The sequence below is a fragment of the Talpa occidentalis genome, unplaced genomic scaffold (assembly GCF_014898055.3).
Source record: "Talpa occidentalis isolate TD23 unplaced genomic scaffold, MPIMG_talOcc4v2.1 talOcc4.11, whole genome shotgun sequence".
Lineage (NCBI taxonomy): Eukaryota > Metazoa > Chordata > Mammalia > Eulipotyphla > Talpidae > Talpa > Talpa occidentalis.
Window position 1 is genome coordinate 92,016,041 of NW_023601104.1, and position 25,175 is coordinate 92,041,215.

The following is a 25,175-nucleotide window of genomic DNA, read 5'->3' on the forward strand; positions in this document are numbered from 1 at the left end:
CCCTGCCATCCACGTTTGCCTATATACACGTCCTTTGAAGAGATAAGTGGATCATTTAAGAATGCTGATTTGAAACTCATAGTGGTGACCACTTTCAAAAACTAACCATAAACCGGGTTAGATCACTCAAGTCTTAAAACTCTGCCTATAGAATAGCTAGCTAATCATTTAATGAGAACTTGCTGGGATCTCAAAGGTGGTTCTCCATCAGTGAACTACCTGCAGTTCTGCAGCATATTTAAGCTGAAAGCAGTGGTGGCAAGAGGATGCCTTTGTTCCTTTTTATCCTAAAACAGCATTAATGTATGATGCTAGAGTTACTGTTAGTATTCTGCTTTCTTATTTGTACTCACAACATTAAAAAGAGGAGCTAAACACTGGTAATTCCTTTTTTATAGTTAAGGAAACGAAGGGTATATTTTAAGTCACTTCCCCACTTAAATTACAAGTAAATCTTGGATTACAATGGAGTTTTAGATCTCCTTGCCTATATACCTTTCCATTATGGTTACTGAGGTTCTAAGTTAAATTTTATTACACTGATAGATGCAGTTATCGCAGAACTGCACAGCATTATCTACAGCCCCTGTGATATGTGATCTGTGACTTTACAAAGGTTTGCTAGAAGCTGTCCTTTCAACAGCTTGTATTTCATTTGGAAGACAGCTTAACCCTGTTAGTAAATAAATAGAATTTAAGTTATGTATACAAATGAGAAAGAATGGACAAATACCATTTCAGTGTATGAGCTCTGAAAATTAAGGGAGTGGTTGCACTGAATAAATGTACAGAAGATTCATCACAGTCTTCAAAAGAAATATTAAAGGCCAAGCAGAGCTGTTTCTAAAGGAAAGGGAAGGTTATTTAGGTGAGGATGCGTTTGGACTGGAGAGCGGTATCAGTAAAGAATAAGATGTAAGTGTGGACACTGGGAGCTGCAGGTAAGTTTTCATCACTAAAGAGGAAAGCCATCCATCAAGTGACAGGAGATACAGAGTTGCAGAATGGGGCAGGGTGAGGGAAATAAACCCTTTAGACCTGACATTAATCCAGAAAGGGGAAGTGAAAGGTACTAGAGAAGTTTAAGTTTGTAAAATATGAGGCAAGTTTAATATCTCTATTTGACAAGAAACTGGGCAGCTGTAGGTAACCGCTGTCTGCTTTCTCAGTTACTCCTTTATTGTAGCCCTACTACAGTCCTCATCATGACTAGCAATCTGTCATATGTCCCTCAATAGAATCTTTAAGATCTTTCTCCATCTAGCTACAACAATATATGAGTCTTAATACTTTACTTTTCTCATTTTTATAGTAAATTATGATGACCAGTTGTATGCAGAACCATTAACTAAAGTTTGTTTATTGTTTCGTTTAAAGGAAAAAAATAAAAGGAGTCAGTCTCTGTCCATCTAGGAAGCTTTCTCTGTAGGCTTACAGTCCCAGATATGGATGCCTTCTTTGCCAGGAGAAAGAAAAAAAGCACGGTACCTCTATTGCTGTGTTGTAGGATGACTCATTGGTTGTGTGGAAGGAAGTTGATTTGACCCGACTATCTGAGAAGGAACGTCGTGATGCTTTGAATGAGATTGTTATTCTGGCGCTGCTGCAGCATGACAACATTATTGCCTACTACAATCATTTCATGGACAATACCACCCTGCTGATTGAGCTGGAGTATTGTAATGGTAAGATAGAATTAGTTGGCACTTCCTCCAGCAAGATGGCTTACGTTAATCCCTACTCTGAGGGGGAGAGCAAAAGACAGCACATACTCAGTAATAAAAACTTAAAATGAGGGCCTCCCTGGTGTGGCAGGCGGTTGAGTGCCACACTGTGAAGCTGTCTTCAGCCTCTGCAGCGCCGGTTCAATCCCAACTAGCCAGCGAGGGTCCCACATGGCGCGGCGGACCTCTCCTGTCGCGCCCGCTGCTCCCCTCAGCAGTGTATTTCAGTCAGTCTGCCTGTTCTGTTCCCCACTCTGTCTCTGGTGAATCCTCTCACCCTCCAACGCATCTGGCCTGTACCCCGGTTCTTGTATAAAAATAAATCTTTAAAAAAAAAACTTATAATGAATTTTTAAAAAATAAAAAAACTTATAGTTCAATCACTGCAGAGTTTTGAAAAGATACCCAAAATAAGGGAAGAGATTTTAACCTGCATAGTTGTGATCGTAGCTCCATATTCAAATTACTTGTTTAGCTGGATTTTGCACTTGTCTTTCAAGGTTTTTTCCCCTTACAAAATGTTTGTTAAGCATTAGAGACAGTGGGGCTTCATACTGCTTGATACAATATTTAATGAAATCATGTAAATGATATTTACATGATAACGTCAGCTTAAGCTCTCTACTGAAAAGTGGTCCAAAGACATAACTTAACGAAAGTTCTCTGAAGTAAAGCATGGCCTTATTTATCTAATCATTGGTTTCTTTACACATTTTGCTGGTAGGCTAGCTGTATCACCTAATCTTTAAGAAAATAGACTGCGTGTGGCCTCCCTGGTGGCGCAGGGGTTAAAGACAGTGCTATCAAGCTATTAAACTATGCCAGCCACTGCAGCAGGAATTTGATTGCCCAGCGGAGTTCGATTCCCCAGCCGAACAGGGAGGTGACCCACATGGCGCAGCAGACCTCTCCTGTCTTGCCCGTTGTTCCCCTCAGCAGTGTATTTAAGTAGATCTGCCTGTTCTGCTCCCCACTCTGTCTCTGGTGAATCCTCTCACCCACCCCCCAACAACCTCTGGCCTACACCCCAGCTCTTGTATGCATAAATAAATAAATCTTTAAAAAAGAAAATAGACTCTGACCCGATATCCCAAGCTCCACTGCTTTGTAACTTTGTAAGCTTGTGCAAGAAACTTTACTTTTCGGTGCCTCAGCTTCTTCATCTTGATAAGACAGTTGGTCAACAGTACCTACATCCTAAACTATTGTATTAAATGAGTATATAAAGCCCCTAGCATAGTACTTTTATGTAGCAAATGTTTGATACATACTCTCCTAGTTATTATCCTTCTTAGGACTTAACTCCCAGAGACCTTTCTTGAACTGTCTACTAACACCTAGCATGTTCTTCACTTAAATCTCTAAGAAAAAGCTCTTAGACTTCTAACTTTCTTGTTTAGCTCATGGGTATTATGATTGTCCCTGGTTCTGGTTGACTTTAAATGTACAAGATTATGTTAGAGATTTTTGAAGTAGCGGAAGCCACAAGTAGTCAACTTCCTTTGTGGTTAAGAGGAACTAGAGCAAATGGTGTACTTACTGAAACTTTGAGTTACTAAATTATTGGAGTTGGGGGAGAGAAATTGTGATACTTATCAGGGGCTAAAGTGTAACCTGTAGTTGCAGGTAGGAAATAAAATGAGCCATGATCATTTGTGGTCTTTATTACTTGATAAAGGAAAGGCAAGTGCAGACTTATTCTGCAGGAAGGAATTCATAAAGGGATTAATGATTGAAAACAGTCTGGAGGTGGACCCTAAATTTTGGGAATCCTTTTCAGTGTGAAATGAAAAAAATGAAAGTTGTCAATGATAAACACCTGTATATACAAAACGTTGTATATACCCGGTTTCCAGTATTCATAGTGAGTCAATTGTTACAAAAATATTCTAGGTTCCTTTTAAAGGAGCTCTAAAAAAGAAAATATCTGATTTTAGAGACCCATTAAGGTAATTTTGCTAGTTGGGATACCAAAGGAATGGACTTACTCTCATCTTTTCTAAAATTTTCATACTTCCTATTTTTGTACAGAGCCTCTTTTGTTGGGGACGGGTATCTCAATATTATTTCTGATACAATCCTTGAGAGATGAGAAGAGTTTTGTACCCATTTGAAGAGCTTACAAGGGAGAAGGGATTTCCTTTGGCATGGAAGCAGAATCCTTGATTTCCTGGTGTCATCTGTTAAAACACTAATAGCTATAGGGGCTACACTTTGATCTTTAATGAGTAATTCATATCTGCCTTTCAATTGCAGGAGGGAATCTATATGACAAAATTCTTCGTCAGAAGGACAAACTGTTTGAGGAAGAGGTAATTCACATTTCTATAGAAGGAAGCTAGAATTGTAATGTGATTCTTTACATTCTAGTTCTGTATTTACTCTTCCATCAATGAAGAGTGTTTTTTTCCTTTTGTTCAGACTCCTTCCAGACTCTGGTTGATATTCATGAGAAAGGAAACCTCTAACAAGGAAGCTATCTATAGCTGCTTCCTAAGCGGTTTACCTCCACATCATGATTCTCTATGAGCTTTCTTTCCCGGTTCTATTACTGCATACTGGTATGCCCAGTTTTCTCTACCTTTGCATTCTTCCTGGATTTCTTTCCACAAGTCTGCTTCACCATACTATATTTTATAATGACATTGTATTTTATGATCTGTTTTTTTTTTTTTTTTTTTTTTTTTTTTAACCTTACCACTTTTCTCTGCCTACTCAACCTACAAGAGATGTCAAGTCATGTTGATCATAACCTCTGGTTGCGGCTTCCTTTGTTTTGTTTGTGAGTGTTTGTGTTTATTTGAATGGAATTTTTTTGTTTGCAGTCCAAATATAATTTATTTTATCCCTGCAGATGGTGGTCTGGTACCTATTTCAGATTGTTTCAGCAGTGAGCTGTATCCATAAAGCTGGAATCCTTCATAGGTAATGAATGAAAATGCAGGATAAATTCCTCCCCTCCAATCCATCTCCCACCTAGTACTTCCCATCAGCACTATTATTTTCTTGATTAAGCAGTCAAAGCTTTTCCGCTGATAGAATTTGGAAAGGAAGAGGGAGTGATGAGAGGTGTTAGCTTCACTTCCTGAAGTTAAATCATGTTTGTGAAGTAGGAAGAATTCTCCTCAATAGCTAAGTACTGCTTAGTCATTTCTTTAAGAGAGACTTTAGAGTTTTAATTCATTAACTCAAGGCATAAGTGATAATTGGAAAGACAGTATATCCAATACGAATTGTGATTACCTTCTAAACCAGTTTTTCCTCTGACTCTCAACTTTTTCTAATGGCTTCAGTGGTATGGGGGCTATTCCTGTGCTATGAAGCCCTGAAGGATAAAGTTAATTGCCTGCCCCCAGACCCCCAAGTCTGTTTTCAGTGTTCAGGTGTGTAAAAGTGATGACCACTGTTTGGGATCCCATACAGTCTAAGCATTGGTAACACACTTATTTTTTACTGTGTAATCCTAGATGGGGTAGGGATGAGGTGAAAACAGCTGGCTATGTGAATTTAATATACTGCATCCTTTTTTCAGAGATATAAAGACGTTAAATATTTTTCTGACCAAGGCAAACCTGATAAAACTTGGAGATTATGGCTTAGCAAAGAAACTTAACTCTGAGTATTCCATGGCTGAGACGGTATGTGTTACCCTTGCTTCCCCCGCTCCCCCTTTCCTCTCCAGTGCCACGAAACGTCACTGTGCACACTCTTTTCAGTATTCTTGCAAGTTCTCCATATGTGTAAATCAAGTCTTCAGAGACCTTCTCCTGGGCTCACTGACAAACTCACATGCTCAGGTGTTCTTTCAAGAATTACTCTCCACATTACAGTTCTGCCCTCACAGCCCTTTGCAACACTGATCAGAGATCTTAAATGCAATAAAATACTTTATCGGGATCTGTACTGGACTTCACTTTATCTCTTATTTAATGTCTGAACCTGGGATATTGAACATCTCTTTTTGCGTTTCCTTTGAATAGTTCTCATTCAGAAACCCTATATCCTGAACTGCAGGACTCTATTCTCACCTGGAAGACCCTCAGTAGAGAGGAGACATAACTTGATCTTTAGGACAGTGTTCTCATCCTTTTAGAAATTATTACTCTTCTTCTCAGTACTTTGTAAGTTAATAAAAATAATCTTGTCTTGGTTTTTTTTTTTTTTTAATAACATCAAGATATGTCTGCAGACAATTTAGTGATATCCAAGGATGCAGATAAACAGGACTGGGAGTCTCTGCTTCAGGGACTCTGCTTGTGTGATGATGCCAAATTGAGCTTCTGAGGAAGCAATCTTCCTTAGATGGATTTTTCTCATCAGGAATAATCTCATGAAACCAAGACTTGACTTTTTTAAGCCAGCTAAATGCAAAGAAGAAATAATAGGGAAATTTATAAATGCCATGTAAGCCATCTAAAGATTGCTTTGCTGATTAAAGATGGCTTTCAGTTTTATTGGAACTTCTGGGGTACTCACTGTCTCTCAGCTTTGAAGAGGCATGATCCTGTTAAGGATATTTTATTTCCAAACCCACTTTTTAAGTCCCCTTTTTAATTTGAAGATCCCTTTTAAATTTAAAGAAATTCATTGTTAATATTATAAGCTGCAAATTGAGCCATTTAACAAGTTTCACCACTGTCCATTTCAGTTAGAACTTTCAACTTCATTATATAGTTATCTTCTCCCAATACCAGTTTTTGAGGTGTTTTTTTTTTTTCCATTTGTAAACTGGCACTAAGTATGTCTTTATCTGTATGAAGTCTTCAGTGAGCCTGAGCCTCTGATCCAGGAATCACAAAACTGTCCCACCCCTCAAATTGTCTTTTTAAAATTGGCCTGAGACTTTATGTGAATAAAATTTCTCTTTATAGTGGCTCATCCTGTAAAAGCCATTTTTAGGATATACTGATGAATTTCTATGGTTATTATCACTAGTTCCTGAAACATTTAATTTAGTTGTTGAAATAGTGCTACAGTTACCTCAGAAAAAAAGTTATTCTCTGATCGATTTCTTTGTTTTAGCTTGTGGGAACTCCATATTACATGTCACCAGAGCTCTGCCAAGGAGTAAAATACAGTTTTAAGTCTGACATCTGGGCAGTTGGCTGCGTCATTTTTGAACTGCTTACTCTGAAGAGGACATTTGATGCTACAGTAAGTGGATGCACTATCCTCATGTTGTCCTTGCACATGATACAAGTTGGTTGTGAAAATTAATTTCATTTATCCTTGAGCTGTAAGCAAAAATAACCAATGTTCTGGCATTTCAGGGCTTAGAAAAATAAATAGGTCTCATAAAGACCAATGAATTTGCCTTTAATAACACACTTGGTATATTATTAAATTGCTATAGACCAGATTTATGTGCAGCTTGAATTCTGCTGAAATAACCATAATCAAGTAGCTTGAACACTGTACTTGAATCTGTTGGTTGTAATTACAGCTGGCTCTAGGACTGCCTGTGATGCCGCTGTTTGGATAGATAAACCATTTCATCACTTAGGTTTCTACACCCTCATTTTTTTCAAAACTGAGACAAATGATATAATAATACCCATTAGAGTGTTTCTTTTAAATAAAGAATTACCCTCTGTCTCTTATGAAAGATTGTTATTGTTTCATCAGACAACAAATTCCTTTAAGTCATTTTTAATTTTTTAAGATTTATTTTTATTTATTTATGCACACAAGAACTGGGGTGTAGGCCAGAGGTGGGGGTTGATGAGAGGATTCACCAGAGACAGATTGGGGAGCAGAACAGGCAGATCTACTGAAATACACTTGTGAGGGGAGCAGTGGGTGAGACAGGAGAGGTCTGCTGTGCTGTGTGGTTTAGCTCCCTGGCCGGGGATTGAACTCATGCCACAGTGGCTGGCAATAGCTTGATAGCTCTAAGAATTTAACCCCTGCGCCATCAGGGAGGCCCTATTTTTTTTGTTTCTTTAAGTAAAATCCAATGTAAAGCAATACTTCTTAAACTTTAATACAAATAGGAAATTACATGGGCATCTGTTAAAATGCAGATTCTCTTATAGTAGGTCTGGAGTGGGAGCCAGTATTCTGCATTCTTACAAGCTCCCAGTTGATGCTTATGGTCCTAGTACTTGCAGCCCATTTTGAGTGGCAAAAGAGGATTCACTTCCTAGATCCCCTACAAGCCAGGTGTGAGAACTTAGACAAATTACTTTCTCTCTTTGATCCTCTATTCATTACCTATAACAAGAAAAACATATATTTCCCTCTCACAGAGATACTCTGATAATGTATATTAAAAATGTAAGGTAATGTATGTAAAATGTATGTAAAATTGATAATGTATCTACAAATGTAAAGTAATGCAAATTCATTGGCATTTATGAGACCTATTTATTTTTCTAAGTCCTAAAGTTTATGCTGCTGTAGTCTAATTCTCCTAAATCATGCAGTTGGAGGAAAATAAGTTTTAGAGTCAGATAGAATTGGATTGGAATTTTGGCTCCATTTGTTACTTTGTAATCGGGTAGTTGCATGGTGTTTGCCAGAATTAAAAAGGATCATGTATGTAGCATTGCTGCCTAATACTTAGTGGTCTCTCAATAAAGGTGATGGTATTATTATTTTTTTATCATTGTCATCTTATTATTCACTGCCCTGTCTGTTGCAATAGAGTATCACCTGTATAGCCATTATTAGCATATATAAATTAGGAGACAAATTGTTGGCAAAGGAGGTACTTAAAGCCAAGGAGCATAGTTTACTTTGCTTTCCTTTTTGGGATTCAGTGGAAGGTCATATTGTGGATACTCTTGAGTATTATGTTATGGCCACATAGTCGCATCTCCATGTTGACCATTTAGCTTCATTCCATCTGATATCAACAATGTATCCCTGTCCATTTCTTGCTGATGCATACTGATAGTTATTAAAAGAAGTCCCATCTAATGCAGAAGTATTGCTACTTCTTTAAATAATAAAGTTACAGACATCTTTGAGCCCATAATGATAGATAGAATATAATGTCATATTTATAACCAAGAAAACCACAATCATCACTTTCTCATAGAATCCACTGAACCTGTGTGTGAAGATTGTACAAGGAATCCGGGCCATGGAAGTTGATTCTAGCCAGTATTCTTTAGAATTGATCCAAATGGTCCATGTGTGCCTTGACCAGGTAAGTGTGGCTTACATATGGATTTCAGTGTAGTCTTTTCCCTTCTACCCTTAGTGTTTAGAGACTGACATAGATGAACCTGCATAAAACCACATCCACTTCCCTTGGGAGGATGTATCTGTGGCTATACGCAGAACAGGCATTGGCAGCTCAGAGAATTCATGTGTGCTTTAGCCAACAAACCTTTACTTTGCTCTGCTTTATTGTTACTTAGTTTGTGAAGTGATTTTATCATCTAAATTTGCTCCATTTTTTATGATCAAGATTAACTTCTGTAAATTAATTATGTAGTTATAAATACAGAATACATAGATACAGAATATATATAGTTCTGGTATCTCACATTTGCTTTGCAGTTTAGTGCTAAGTTAGTAGCATTCAAAGTATGGTCCATGAACCACAGCCATTAACATTGCCAGAGGATAGGGAGATTTTACAAATAAACCCCAGGTGGCCTAGGAGTTAAGTCTCAGTGCTACCACCATGAAGGCCCACCAGGGCGGCCTGAGTTAAATCCCTGGTCCGGAAGCTAAACCACAGGGCGCAGCAGACTTTTCCTGTCCCGCCTGCTGCTCCCCTCAGCAGTGTATTTCAGTCAGTCTGCCTGTTCTGTTCCCCACTCTGTCTCTGGTGAATCCTCTCACCTCCTACACCTCTGGCCTGCACCCCAGCTCTACACACACAAAAAAATAAAATTTAAAAAAAAAAAGAAGATTTAGGGCCCCATACAGATGAAATCTCTTATAAAGCCTAGAAATCTTTATTTATAACAAAGGCTATTCTTTTGTACTTTATATATTAGAGTTTGAGTTACTGCCCTGACTGAACAAGTGAATAAGGTACATTCTCATTCATGTACAAGAGTTGATGATAATGAAATGATAATCACTAAGCATTGAATGTGAGGTAAGAAATTTTTTTTTGAAACAAAAGGGTAATATACTAGTGATCTTCTACTAATTAACCTATCGCCTTCTGCAGGAAAGTAAAATGTCTAATTAGATTCTTTGTTGCCCTCCATTTAAATTAAGTCCCATTTGTCCTTTTCAGGATCCTGAGCAGAGACCCACTGCAGATGAACTTCTGGATCGCCCTCTTCTCAGGAAACGCAGGAGGTAAAGTACTAAGAAGTCACTCCGTCATCTTTCCGTAGATGGTTGACTGTTAGAGGCCTCATCAGAGTACCGCAGAGAGGGTGGTGTTTCCTGACCTGGCCACTGATACTATTTTCTGTCTGTGTCTCTACTTTCATTAGTTGGGGGTAGCTGCTGACTTTCCCTGCCTTAGACTGTACTGCTGTGTTCTAAATTTGTACTGGAGACTCTAGAGCTCTATACTCCCCACATCTGCAGGTTTTAATATAGAGTTGAAGCATAGTATATGGTAATTAGCAAGAGGGACTCTGGACTCAGATATCCTAAGATCCCAACATCAAGCTTGATTGATTCTTGACAGGTTATTTCCTAAGATTTGCTCTGTATTAGAGGGTTGTAGAGGTAGGAAGGAAGTTCTTTATCTTTCATTTCCTATAGGAGAATTTAAACCCTAACTTAAAGGAAAACCTGTTCTTTATCTGTTTTAAGTATTTTAGTCTGTATTCCATTCATTGTTTTTGCCTTAGTACCCTTAGTCTTTTGTATCATTTAATTAATCTTTTCTGGTTCTTCTCCAGTTAATCTCTAGCCAGTGTTTTAGTGCCTAGAATTGTGTATAATACTCTAAAGACAGCACCATGACCTTCCATTTATGTTCTATGCATATTCCAGCAGTATTACCCTTTGGAGCTGGCTAAGTATATTTAAATTTTTTATGTGGCTTATCTCCCAGCTATATTATCACTATTTAAATATTTCCTTTGAGGGGCAGGGGTTAAAGACACAGCGCTGTCAAGCTATTGCCAGCGTCTGCAGCGTGAGTTTGATCCCTGGCTAGCCAGGAAGCTAACCTACATGGCACAGCAGACCTCTCCTGTTGCGCTGCTGCTCCCCTCAGCAGTGTATTTTAGTAGATCTGCCTGTTCTGTCTCTGGTGAATTCTCTCATCCACCCCACCCCCCGCCCCTCCACCTCTGGCCTACACCCTAGTTCTTACACGCATAAACAAATAAATCTTTAAAAAATAAATAAATATTTCCATTGAAAATTTTAATTACAATTTTTTATTGAGGTAATTATAGATTTGTAGTACTTTGTTAAGAAGTTTGCACAAAGACAAAGAACTTCTCAGTTAAAGCACAGATACAGGACGTTTTGGAAAATATTCAGGAAGCACTATGTTTGGCTTAGTTTAGTGGTTCTATACCTGGAGCTTTTAAAACACTTCTGGAGCTTTTAAAAATTACTGATGCCTAAGCATCAGGAATTCAGCTATAATTGACTTAGGCAGAACAGGAACTCTGGGGAAGGACTTGGGGGTAAGTAGAGGGAAGAAAGACTAGAAAGGTAGCCAGAGAGTCTTGAATGTCAGACAGAAGAATTTGTGCCTAATTGAAGATACAGTACAGAAGTATTAAGAGTTTCTGAGAGGGCAGTCATGTGATGAAAGGAATGCCTGAGGAGGAGTTATTTAACAGTACTTACATCGGACTCCCGGATCAATCTAGGACTGATTAAAGTGGAGTAAACCTTTGATCAGTGAGACAGATTAGGAGGTGCTCCATTGTATAGGTGGGAAAGAAGGCTGCCCAGAACTAAGATAATGAGTCTGGAAAGGACAGGTGAATATAAAAGGGACTATAGACGTAGAATCTGTAGAACTTGAATATTGAAAAAAGGAAAGAGATGAGCTAAGATTTAGAAATGTTTACTTTGTGGGGCTCAGTTGGCAGACTAGATGGAGATGACCAGCAGGTGGTTAAAAATGTGCATCAGAAGTTGTTAAGGCTGGGCCTTCCCGGTGGTGCAGCGAGTTGAGCGCAGCACTGTGAAGCTGTCCACAGTCTCTGCAGCGTGGGTTCGATTCCTGGCCGGTGGGGGAGATACCCATATGGGGCAGCAGACCTCTCCTGTCTTGCTCATAGTTCCCCTCAGCAGTGCTTTTGTCTGTCTGCCTGTTCTGCTCCCCGCTCTGTCTCTGGTGAATCTTCTCACCCTCCCGGGCCTCTGGCCTGTACCCCAGCTCTTGTATAAATAAAATAAATCTTTAAAAAAAAAAAAAAAAAAAAGAATTTGTTAAGGCTTCCTGTTCCAGCTTGGAACATTTCTTGGAGATAGGAAATCAATAACCCCAAACTACTGGCCCCCTTTTATTTAATGAATTGTTTAATACAAGACCTATTTAACTTATATGAGTCATATGGAAGTATTGTAATATTATAGGAGCCATATGGTCTTTAAGAGGATTAAACCTGTGAAATGTATTAGAGATGCTGGTACACTGTAGGAACCTTTTTATTTATTTATTTGTTTGTTTGTTTATTTATTTATTTATTTTTGGCTCATGTGTCTTTTTCTTTCTCAGAGAGATGGAGGAGAAAGTCACACTGCTTAATGCACCTACGAAGAGACCAAGGTAATGCTGAAGAGACTCTTGAAAATTAATATATTTTAACTTGCCACCAGGTCTTTCTTGGTCTTATGTATTGTTCAATCCCAGGAAGTAGCCTTTGGCATCCTTTCAAAAGCCAACATCTGCTTAAATGTCAGATCATCATTTCTGAGAAAAAGAAAGTTATAATTTCACTCTCAGTGCTAAAGGGAACATCATTATCATAATGGATGTTGAAAAGTGTAGGTGTTGTGGATCAGACTGGAATCTGATCTGGTTGAGCTCAGATGAAGCCCTCAGGCAGGAACTGCAAAGCCTGCTATGATAGAGGGTCGATAAGTTGTCAAGAAAAGACATACTTTCTTATACCATAATTAGCAGTTCCTCTCAGGGAACAGACTGGAAGCATTTTTCTATTGATACAGTTTTTATGTTAAATGTACCTTTGTTCTGGCTGTTATTGGCAGGTCGAGCACTGTGACTGAAGCGCCCATTGCTGTGGTAACATCACGAACCAGTGAAGTCTATGTTTGGGGTGGCGGAAAATCAACTCCCCAGAAACTGGATGTTATCAAGAGTGGCTGTAGTGCCCGGCAGGTGTGTGCAGGCAACACCCACTTTGCTGTGGTCACAGTGGAGAAGGAACTGTACACCTGGGTGGTAAGTGAAAACTAAGTCTTTAGAACGGTACTGTAAGCCTAGTTGTTTGCTGGACCCAGGAGGCCCAAGTATTGTTAGCCAAACCCGTGTGGGAGTTGGCAACATGGGATGATGGCATGTAAGCTCTTATGAGAGTGGGATTTTCTTTCTTTAGTTAGTTCACTGATGTGTCCCCAGTACCTGGTACATACTGGGTTGCCTATAAACTTTTTTCGAGGGAAAAAATTAAAAAGGGCACTAGGTTTGAGATTGGACTTTACAGCTGGTGATTTCACAAAGTCACTTAGTTACTCTGTTCTGTTACCATGTTATGATTACTATGTTATCATGAGGTTCACAGCAGCTGGTATCTGTGAAATAGCTTTGTAAATGAACAAAGCCCTACATCACATAAGGAAAATTCCAAGACCTCTACCAGTGATTGAGGATGGACTCTCTATCTCCTGAGGGGAATATCCCTTTGTTTCCTCTGGATTCCACCCTATCTCACATTCTTGAACAGATTGCTATCTATTTCCTTAACTCCTACTTGCTCCTCATTCACCTATAGTGCAACTTCCATCCCTGACACTCAGTTGAACCTATACTTTTTTTTTTTTTTTAAGATTTATTTATTTATATAAGAACCAGGGTACAGGCCAGATGTGCAGGAGGGTGAGAGGATTCACCAGAGACAGAGCGGGGAACAGAACAGGCAGACTGACTAAAATACACTGCTGAGGGGAACATCGGGCAAGACAGGACAGGTCTGCCACACCATGTGGGCATCTCCGCAGCCAGCAGGGATTGAACCCTCACTGCAGAGGCTGTGGACAGCTTCACAGGGCTGTACTCAACCACCTGCACCACCAGGCCCTGTTCTTGACAAAATAACCTATAAATTTTGAAAATAAAACAAATAGTTTTTAGTCCTTACCTTATTTGACCCCCTTCCTCCATGAAGCTTTGTCTTCCCTCAGCTTCCATGAGGTCATATTCTCTTGGCTTGTCTCCCGTCTTTTTGACTGTGTCTTCTCAGGCTCATTTCAAGCTGCTTTTCCTTCACCCGCGCCTCTCTTTGGACCTCAGCTCTTCTCTATCTTGCTCCTTTTCCTGAAAGAGCTCATTTTTCCCAGTAGTTTTAGCTACTTTCTCTATGAGGACAGGCTTTATCCCCAGTGTGTGACAGAGTAGACATTCAACTATTGATTGGTTGAAAGCATGAATGAATGATTTGGCCACTATCACAGACTGTTGACTGGTTATATCCTAAGATCCTATCCTTCAAAGAACTATCCCCTGAGCACTGCCAGATGGGGAGTAAAATTAGTATCTTACAAAACACTGTATAAGAACATACATTTGGGACATTGAATAAAAAAATTACTTATCTGGATGGAGCTGGAAGGGATCATGATCAGCGAAATAAGCCAGAAAGAAAAAGAAAAATACCGGATGGTCTCACTCATAGCAGGAATCTAGGAAACTTAAATAAGGGACCAGGAAAAAGAATAACTATAAGAAAGAAAATATCAAAATCAACAAACAACTATGAACCAGAGACACTCTATGGGGGTTGGGGGACAGGGAAAGGAGGGATTGGGTCAAAATAAGGGGGTTGTAATTGTATAGGGAATATAAAAGTAAAATTTAAATTAAAAAAATTAAATATTAAAAAAAATTACTTATCTCTTTACAACTGGCAGTAAGGACTACCTTCAGCGCTGTATTGCAGCCGATTTCATATTGTCAGATTCTTTATAATGAGTCATATTTCAGGGAAACTATGATTAAAGTTTGTAAAGGATTATAAGAGGTTGTACTTTTGTAGAAAACAATCAAATAAATAAAGAATTTTCACCATCATGCATATTTGTAAATATTTAGTTCACCTTAGACTTGAAAGAGAAAGAATTGGAATGTGTCCTTTTAAGGCATGATGGACATCAATCTAGACACTTTTTAAATTTTCTTTACCTATGGCAGGGGTTTTATATTACCTAGCATTAAGAGAGTTAATCTTTCCCTTTTTTTTCCTACTGTTTTTCTTAATAAAAAGTTGTATTGAAGATGAGTGTTCAGCATGAAATGTTAAGACTTCATGAGACCTCTTTATTTCACAGAACATGCAGGGGGGAACTAAACTCCATGGTCAGTTGGGCCATGGAGACAAAGCTTCCTACAGACAGCCAAAGCATGTGGAAAAGTTGCAAGGCAAAGCTATCCGCCAGGTGTCATGTGGTGATGATTTCACTGTCTGTGTGACAGGTAAGCTGTCAGCAGAAAGCATCCAGATGTGTTTGGTGTGGGATTTGTACTTGATTCTGTGTAGTTTTAGTTGGAATTTTACAATAAAAGCCAGTATTCAGAGAGCCAAAGAACTGAACAGATAAACACATTAATAGCATAATTAATTTGCTTATAGTATTAGAAGGACGATGACCATGGAGAAGACAGATAGCAGAAAGGAAGTGGGGGGTCAGATGAAAGATGTCAAATGTCCCAATAAGGGAAAAATCATTTCACTGGCTGGTCAGGAATGGATAACACTAAATCAGGAATCAAGCGCTGCAATTTGGTTTTTGTTCCTGTCATTACTTTCTTTATGATTTCTTTCTACTTCTCTTTTTCTCTATTTCTCCATAAAATAAAGATGACCCCAGGAATATTTTAAGCCTATAAAATCTAACGCTACCACTATTTTAAATTATAATAATAATACACATGACTCGAGACTTTGCATACTCTTAGTGCTTTGGAGTTCTCCAGTGTAATCACACTGTGTGAGGTCATTGACTAGGGTGGTCCTAATTCCAGCCCTGCCCCCATTTCTGATTGGACAAAGTCATTTATATGATGGGTTCTTTCCTCCTTTTTTGCAGATGAGGGTCAGATCTATGCCTTTGGATCTGATTACTATGGCTGCATGGGGGTGGACAAGGTTGCTGGCCAAGAAGTCCTAGAACCTATGCAGCTGAAATTCTTCCTGAACAATCCAGTGGAGCAGGTCTCCTGTGGAGATAATCATGTGGTGGTTTTGACACGAAACAAGGAAGTCTATTCTTGGGGCTGTGGGGAATATGGTAGGTGTAATCTTGTCTTGTCCACTTATTCCCAGGTGCACAACCTAAATTCGGGCTTTTGTGCAGCTAAACACATCATGCAGACTCCAAGTGAGAAATGTTTATTCAGTAAAGAGAATCTTACAGGAAATATTTTCATTGGGAGGGGAGCCCTCATTTTAATGATTTTCTGTCTCGTGTGTCTCAGGACGACTGGGTTTGGATTCAGAAGAGGATTATTACACACCACAAAAGGTAAATCAGAAATAATTTCTTCCTAAAGCCTATCTGGTTTACACAGACCCGAGTGATTTGGCCTCTTTCCCTGACTCCTCATATCAAGGCATTTATTTCTGAAATATTTCCTATCCAATCCAGGATTCCTGGCTTAGCACTATGTGATCTTGCCATCTAGCTCAATCATAAAAGGTTGAGAAAGAGGATAAAGGCCCTATGGACATGGACATGTTACATCTTACTCAGAAATGAGAGCTAAAAACAGTATGTATGGTGAAAAAGTCATATAGAGCACAATACACTCTGGAAAATTCCTTGAGGTGAAACTGGAAAGCAGTATACTTTCTGTTAACCCAACACAACCATTTTCTATAGTTAAACACCAGATAAAATAGTTTTTTGTTTTGGGGGGGCATGTTGTATGAAGCATAATATCTATAATTACTCTCAGCTCTGCAGGAGCTGGTACGGGAGCTGAAAGCAGCTGAGGGAAGAGCAGGGTTACGTGTCTCTCACAACTGCCCTAGGGCACAGGCTCGCCTTGGAAAGGTCGACTAGTCATCTATACCATTCACTTTAGCAATGTTTATTTACTTTTTAAAAATTAACTTATGTATTTGTAGTACCATTCTTAATGGGATTTATCATTGTTCCTCCTCTTCTGAAAAGGCTGTAATTGAAACCTTGAGGTTTGAGTTTTCGGGTTTGACAGATGTCCATCATGTCCCCCACCACTCTCCAGCCCTATTTAGTGAGCAGCTGGGGGATGTGAGCATTGGAAGACATAACTGCTACCTCAGTGCTGTCACCTCACTTATAATACAAACAGACTAGGACCCCACATGGCTACTGAGTTTTGTCTATGACTGTCATGATTTTGTCAATCTTGGAGAACAAAATCAGCCGTGGATGGAAGCTTTGCTTTGCCAGCATTTTCTGAGAAGTCTTCAGGACCTAATGCTAAAACAAACTTTGACAGGGTCAGTCTAGTTAGCTGATTTGGAACAATCACATTTATTATAAAACTTGAGCTCCTGTTGAAAACAGTAGCCTCTAAGCAACTGGGCAGATCTAAAGAGAATAGAGCAACCTTTACTTCCCTGCAGTCATTATGCCAAATGCAGAACATCATTTTGAAGAATTTGAGGGTTTTTTCCTAATACAGATTATGTTTTGGGGATTTTTTTTTTCTTCTGTCAGGTGGATGTTCCCCAGACCTTGATTATTGTTGCAGTTCAGTGTGGCTGTGATGGGACATTTCTGCTGACCCAGTCAGGAAAAGTGCTGGCCTGTGGACTCAATGAGTTTAACAAACTGGGTCTGAATCAATGTATGTCTGGAATCATCAACCATGAAGTAAGTACCCCTGTGCATACCCTAATGAGGAAGCTAAAACTTTTGTTGAGATAAAGTCCTGCATTATATACAGTAAATTCACTGATTACATATACTGAGTTTATGTCTTTCTAACCACAGTCAGAACTTCTCCAGATTGGGATTTCTTTGGGAATATTATTATTAGTTGTGACCATGGAATATGACTTAAGAATAAAATAGGGATCTTACAGCCACTATGTTCTGCTAGAGAAGCTGAATACAAAAAAAGTATATTACTATATAATTCCTATTATATGAAGTTTAAAAACAGGCAAAGTTAACTGAAGATGGCATAAGTCAAAACAGTGGCTATTTCTGGGAGGAAGATTATGGGGAGATATTAACAGAATGGGTGGGAGAGAGTCTAGGTTGATGAAAATGATGATCTGGATGGTGGTTTTACATTTATATGCAAGCCCTATAACATTTTACAGTGTGTTGTACTGCACTAAATAAATTGATTACAGAGAATCAAGTGATAGGATTTAGATTCTACCTTATCACTGAAATAGGTCTAAAAGTCATTTGTTAATATAACAAAAAATCTTCTTTCTCAATCTTAGCATAGGACATTTCAAGAGTCTAGGGAACTGGACAAGAAACAGTAGACAAAGACCAGCTATATATGAGAAACATCAATCATATGAGTCATCATATGCATATATATTATAAATCACAATATGATATAGTGATTCTGAAATGAGAAGGGGGCCTCCCTAGTGGCGCAAGGGGTTAAGCACAGCACTATGAAGCTGTCCCCAGCCTCTGCAGCCCAAGTTTGATCCCCGGCTAGCCAGGGAGCTATCCTTATAGTGCAGCAGACATTTCCTATCTCACCTGCTGCTCTCCTCAGCAGTGTATTTCAGTTAGTCTGCCTGTTCTTTTCCCCACACTGTCTCTGGTGAATCCTCTCACCACCACTACCCCCAGCACCTCTGGCCTGTATCCCAGTTCTTGTATGTACAAATAAATATTTAAAAATAAATAGATAAAATGAGAAGAGTGCAAATTTGGAGCAAGTGTGGGGAGAAAATCTATGTAGGTTGTAAAGTCATTTTCAGAATTGCCATTACTTGATTTGTAGTTTTTCTGTAATATGGAGTTTTGTGAAATTTTAAACTTCAAGGATTTTTTCTGTGCTAACTTAAAGGAAACAGGGATTTTAACATGTTGAAAAACACTACCTCCTAGGTGAAATTTGATAACTAATCTGGTGGCTTTGCGCGCTGGAGAAAGTCCTCAGGATTTTAATTCTTTGCCCTGCCCTCGTTAGGTATGCAGATTGTATAACCAAGACAAATATCTGTGATTCTGTCTTATGTAAAATCCTTCTAGGACTGAGAGTTCACATTCTGCATACCCTAATGAGGGAGCTAAAACTTTTGTTGAGATAAAGTCCTGCATTATATACAGTAAATTCAGTGATTACATACCGAGTTTATGTCTTCTTAGATTCTGTTGGAGGTGAAGAGCTACCTGGCACCTTCTTAGAAACATGATTTGCTAGAACAGCCTTTTGTTCACCAGGACAACATTTTCAGCCTGTTACCCTCTATTTTTACCTCATGAGTCTTGGCTTTATGTTTTACTTTGTTCTAGGCATACCATGAAGTTCCCTACACAACTTCCTTTACCTTGGCCAAGCAGTTGTCCTTCTATAAGATCCGGACAGTCGCCCCAGGCAAGACTCACACAGCTGCTATTGATGGTGAGTTGATTTACAACTGGCACAAGCCTTACTAGCCCAGGCTCTTTTATTCTGTCAAGTATTAGCTTTTTGAACATTCTCTTGAATGTTCCCTCTAGTATCCAGTATTACTATTTTTTAACAAATGAGACATTCAACTACAAGTTTTTGTTGATAATCATTATAAATGCATAATCAAGACATCCCTAAGTGAGGATGTCACACTTAGAATGCAGACAACTACTATCTCTAAATGGCACCTTCTGTAAGCATTCTAATCTAGATAGTACCTGTTTTCCACATTTATGTACAATATTGGAGAGAAAATAGAGTATTAAGTCACTTCCTATGTCTAAGGGGTCATAGTTACTAGATGCCCTGTCTGCACTAGGTCCAGGATATCAGCGTTATCTCTGTAATTGTGCATGTCACAACCAGAGGCTGATCTGTGAGACTCTGTAGTGTTTCTCCATGCTTTCTCACTATTCTGGTTATTTATTTTTGCTTCTCAGAGCGAGGCCGACTGCTGACCTTTGGCTGCAACAAATGTGGACAGCTGGGCGTTGGAAATTATAAGAAGCGTCTAGGAATTAACTTATTGGGGGGACCCCTAGGAGGGAAGCAGGTGATCAGGGTCTCCTGTGGGGATGAATTTACCATTGCTGCCACTGACGGTGAGTCTGTACATCATTTCAAGCTTTCTGTACTGATGGCTGTGTTTTAAATCTTGGTTGGGAAAGTGGTAGACTTGTTAAAGTGTGAGTTTTCTAGACAATGACAAGTTAATATTCTAAGTCCCTAATTTTTTACTTTAACTTCTTGGGTAAAAAAATTTTTTTTTATTCATGCAGTCTTCACTAATTTGACACACATAGGAAAACCTGCAGTCATCTTGCAAAATTTTATCTAACCAATAATTTGATAGGCATTTAGAAAAGATATGTTCAAATCTGTCTGAAAAAATGTTTTAAGAATTGTTACATATGTCTGTATATACCTTGCCCAGCACCATGTTGGTTTCATAAATGTTGACTAGGTTGATGGAGAGAGAACAGTATCATCCTTACTCCTTGGTTAGGGTCAGCTGCAGTGCACTGATGTCCTGTGGGGCTGCTAAGATTTGAAAGGTGGTGTGCTATGTGTTTCTCAGCGTTCTGAATTGGTGTGATTAAATTTTCTTCTCTTTCCTCTCATAGCTATTTCTAGTAGCTACTTGCTCCTGTCACCACTTCTCTTCTTTACTACTACTTCAGTGGGTCTTCATTCCTTCCCTCTTCTACTTTCTTTGTTTCTCTGTTCTCTTCTCTCTTTCATCTGAATTTTTTTTTGTAGCCTCTTCTTTTTTGTGACTGGTAGATAACAAATCACATTTCATCTTATCTTTTGACTCATTTCAGTATTTCTTTCCGTGCTCATGCCCTGAGCTGTCTTTGTTTTCTGTCAGTCTGTGCCTGTACATACAGATTAGGACTCCAGGGTTAGTGCCCGATCAGCAATCTGTTAGCACGTTTAATTAAGTGAACCAGCTTTCAGAGTAGCACAGTGACCTTCCCTGCTTGTCCCAAAAAAGGAATTTTAGGGGCCAAGCTATTTAGGTCATAGTAGATAAATGGAAATGTCACCTAAAAGACAGAGTCAGGATGTCCCTGAGGATTAAATTTAATGCAGCAAGGTCAGTAGCACTTTCTAAAAGGGACTCAAAGAGGGAATGTTCCTCCAGTAAATCTGTGTACTTCATGAATTAAATTTCAGAATGAGAAGTATAGAATTAGATTCTGTGACTGGGCATTTTACTCTTGGTAAATGTTCCTGTACTCTCTATATTTAGTTTCCTCATTCACGCAGCAAACATAAGCTGAATACATACTATGTTCCAGGTCCTTTTTTAGGCTTCGGGAATATAAAGGAGTCTCATAGTCTAATAGGATAGGAAAAACATCCGTATAAACAGACCAGTGCAGGCAGATAGATCAGTGCTGTGAGAGCAGTGCCCTCCTCCTCCACGCCCTGGAATGCCCAGGGCTCAAACCCCCTCTCTCGACACTTTCCCTTCCTTCACTCCCTAAGTGACCTCATTACCTTAATTAAATACCTCCTGTACGTTGATTTCACCCTTGACCTCATTTATTCAGCAGCCCCTTGACTTAAATGGCTAATGACAGGGTGACTTTATAGAGATGGTGTTTTCCTGGGTCAGTCCTGATTTGCACCTATTATCATTAGTAGCACCCTGTTTTCATAAAAAAAAAAAGTCCTGGATTGGATTAGATGTTACAAACATTCGAACAAATAGTATGTTCAAAATTAAACTTCAGATTTTCTGCCCAAATCTGTTCATTCTGCAACCAATCCAGTTCAGAAAATGACAGCTCCATCCTACACTCCACATCCCATCAGTCAGCAAACCCTATTGTTTATCCTCAGATATATCCAACCACTTCTCACATCTTCACTACTATTGCTGATCTCTGCTTCCATTCTTGTTCCCTGCAGTGGGTTCTTCTCATGATATTTTGTGGGTCCTTTTAAAAACCTGTTTCTCAGCCCTCTGTTGGTTTCACCTACCAATCAGTAAAAACCACAGTCATTACCATGGCCTGTGTGACCTTACATGACCAGAACCTCAACCACCTCCTGACCTCTTCTCTGACCTCTCTCCCTTCCCTTACTTGTTCCAACCACAGGGGGCTGTTTTTTATCCTTGGTATGGATACTCACATTACCTGTGCAGGAACTTTGCCTTTGCCCTTCCCTCTGCCTAGAAAATTCTTCCCCTAGATATCCATATAGCTCACTCCCTCTCTCACTTCGGTCAGACTCAAGTGTCAGCAAGTACTTCTCTGACTACTGTATCTAAAATAATGATACCCCTTATTCTTTATTTCCACTTCCTTTTTTTTTTTAAATTTTTTTTTTTTAATAGAGGCATGTGTTATTTATTTTTTTATTTATTTGTTTTGTTTATACAAGCACTGGGTACAGTTAGAAGCGCGGGAGGGTGAGAGAATTCACCAGAGCCAGAGCGGGGAGCAGAGCAGGCAGAAGGACCGAAGTACACTGCTGAGGGGAGCAGCAGGCGGCAGGAGAGGTCTGCGCGCCATGTGGGACCCTCCTCCGGTGGCTGGGGAGCAGCCGGGGATCGAACCGGCGCTGCAGAGGCCGCGGGCAGCTTCGCAACCCAGCGCTCAACCGCTGCGCCACGGGGGAGGCCCATTTCCACTTCCTTTTTTATGCCCCACTTATTTTTTTCTTTGCTATTTGTCTTCCTTTATAGCACTAACACTACTTAAAGTATTAGATATTTATTTACTTATGTATTATCAGTCTCCTCCCACTAGAATGTCAGCTCCACAATGGCAGAGACTTGTTTTAGTCTCTGCTCCTAAACCTAGCAGTAGATTCCTAGCAACTATTTAAATGGCAACCCAGGGACCTCCGTGATGGCCTAGGGGTTAAGTCTCAGCGCTTTCACTGCTACGGCCTAGTTTGATCCTCAGCCCGGGAGCTAACCCACACGGTACAGCAGACCTCTCCTGTCTCACCCTGTATCTTAGTCGCTCTGCCTATTCTGCTTCCCACTCTGTCTCTGGTGAATCCTCTCATCCCCCAAACCTGGCCTACACCCCAGTTCTTCTGTATACACAAAAAAATAAATAAATGACAGTTCATGTTGTCGAATGAGTGACTGGACAAATGGTGGTACTTAGGAGCCATGGTCATGTTTTACCTGGGTGGGGTCAGGAAGAGTTTAGGCTTTATATAGGGGAATAAACAGCTTTCCCTTGTTTTATACATAGTGGGAAATCTTTCTAGCTCTAGGACACAAAGATTGGGGACCCAAAATGTTAGCAAGCTAGTGTTCTGTTAAACTTTTGGCTATTTAATTTTTTTTCTCTATAGATAATCACATTTTTGCCTGGGGCAATGGTGGTAATGGTCGCCTGGCAATGACCCCCACGGAGAGACCACATGGCTCTGATATCTGTACCTCGTGGCCTCGGCCTATTTTTGGATCTCTGCATCACGTCCCGGACCTATCTTGCCGTGGCTGGCACACCATTCTCATTGTTGGTAAGAATTTCATATGTGTGGGGGTGTATTTGACCAGAGGATAGATCCACACCTAAGATATAATGGTCACGTTGTTGGAAGCAAAAGTGTCCTGAGGAAAAACACCTCTTTCTGTACGTGTGTAGTGGTCAGTGAAGCCATACCTAGTGATGGGGAGAACACTGTCCTTTCCTGAGCTTTGTCACCTGCTACTTCTTGACCATTTTTTGATATAACTGCACTCTGCCCTTCCCACCATAAGACTTATTAGTTCTACTCTGTATGTATTAATTTTTTGTCTGTTTTCATGCTTCTGTGATAATTTCATATACCTTTAGAAAGAAACTAAATTATCACAGCTTTCTATATAGGAATTACTTTGTTATAAACTAGATTATAAAGGCCAGTGTGAGGGTTAACAGGTCCATTTTTTAGAACAGTGGCTTGCAACCTTGGCTATGCATTAGAATCCCTGAGGACAAGGAAGTTTTCGAAATCCCATCGTCTAGACCCTATCCTTGACCTCTAGTGGCTGTGGACTGCTTCACAGGTTGTTGCATCTTAACCCTTGCACCACGAGGGTGGGACCTCGATGTTGTTGCTTTTTAAAGTTTTCCAGATGGGGCCTCCGCTGTGGCACGCAGCAGGTTAAGCGCCACGCAGTGAAGCTGTCCACAGTCTCTGCAGCGCGGGTTTGATTCCCGGCCATCCAGGGAGATTCCCACATGGCGCGGCAGACCTCTCCTGCCTTGCCCACTGCTTCCCCAGCAGTGTCTTTGGTCTGTCCGTCCGTCTGTCTGTTCTGCTCCCCACTCTGTCTCTGGTGAATTCTCTCACCCTCCTGTGCCTCTGACCTGTACCCCAGTTCTTGTATAAAATAAATCTTTTAAAAAAAAAAGACTTTATAAAAATAAATAAAGTTTCCCAGATAATTCCAAGTACAGCTAAGATGGAGAATTGCACCTTTATGTAATGAGTATGCTTAGAATAGCTAGTGGGGCTTGACATATGATATTAATATCTAAAACAATAAGGAATAATTATAACGTTACCTGGGTCAGGGCTAGCAGTTATCTCCTAAATTAACTTCCTATCATAGGCTTTTCACTTTCCCTCTCTGTGGCTGTATAAATGCTTATGTATGGAATATTTTTCCTTAGAGAAAGTGTTGAATTCTAAGACCATCCGTTCCAATAGCAGCAGCTTATCCATCAGAACTGGTAAGTAGCAACATCTCAGGCACCTGTGATTTTCTGAGGTAAGGGTCTTTCAGCTGGTTTTCCTACAGTCGGGGAAAAGCATGAGAAGAGGACAGTATTTAGGTATATTTCACAATAAATTGTGACTCTTTATAATCAGAGGGAGATCACCTTTTTGCCACAAAGCATACGGAAGTAATTAAGTGGTTTGCCCAGTGTTGTATTGTAACGTATGTCTTGTCCCTTTCCCTACTGCACTTCATTGTGTCTATCCTTTACTTCCCTGGTACTCCCAGGGGTCTATAGAAATAGTCCTTCAGAACAAACAGGCCCTTAGAATTAAATGTTGGCTAAACTATCAGTGTGGTTAGAAAAACCAGCCTACAGCTCTCTGATAGTTTTCATTTGATTGCTTTCTTCATGGTTCTCTGTCATTTGGACCATGGAATGGAATCTATATCCCTTTGTGGTTTTCCATTTGCCAGTGAACCTGTAGTCTTTGATGTCACAGAGCCTGGATTTTGACATTTTGTGGAATAAATACAGATAAAGACCCAGAAT

At 39.7% G+C, this 25,175-nt stretch overlaps 1 protein-coding gene across 1 annotated transcript in view; it reads left to right on the forward strand.

Moving 5' to 3' along the window:
- Positions 1 to 25,175, forward strand: part of NEK9 (NIMA related kinase 9) — a 35,624-nt gene that overhangs the window by 896 nt on the left and 9,553 nt on the right. Inside the window, exons 2-18 of the mRNA XM_037503842.2 lie at positions 1,508 to 1,685; positions 3,981 to 4,036; positions 4,579 to 4,649; positions 5,257 to 5,362; positions 6,747 to 6,878; positions 8,767 to 8,877; positions 9,928 to 9,992; positions 12,337 to 12,387; positions 12,831 to 13,023; positions 15,126 to 15,270; positions 15,885 to 16,085; positions 16,273 to 16,319; positions 17,502 to 17,657; positions 19,278 to 19,386; positions 19,878 to 20,039; positions 23,266 to 23,436; positions 24,576 to 24,635. Of these exons, the coding sequence (XP_037359739.1) occupies positions 1,508 to 1,685; positions 3,981 to 4,036; positions 4,579 to 4,649; positions 5,257 to 5,362; positions 6,747 to 6,878; positions 8,767 to 8,877; positions 9,928 to 9,992; positions 12,337 to 12,387; positions 12,831 to 13,023; positions 15,126 to 15,270; positions 15,885 to 16,085; positions 16,273 to 16,319; positions 17,502 to 17,657; positions 19,278 to 19,386; positions 19,878 to 20,039; positions 23,266 to 23,436; positions 24,576 to 24,635 (2,014 nt within the window). The remainder of the gene's footprint in view (positions 1 to 1,507; positions 1,686 to 3,980; positions 4,037 to 4,578; positions 4,650 to 5,256; positions 5,363 to 6,746; positions 6,879 to 8,766; positions 8,878 to 9,927; positions 9,993 to 12,336; positions 12,388 to 12,830; positions 13,024 to 15,125; positions 15,271 to 15,884; positions 16,086 to 16,272; positions 16,320 to 17,501; positions 17,658 to 19,277; positions 19,387 to 19,877; positions 20,040 to 23,265; positions 23,437 to 24,575; positions 24,636 to 25,175) is intronic.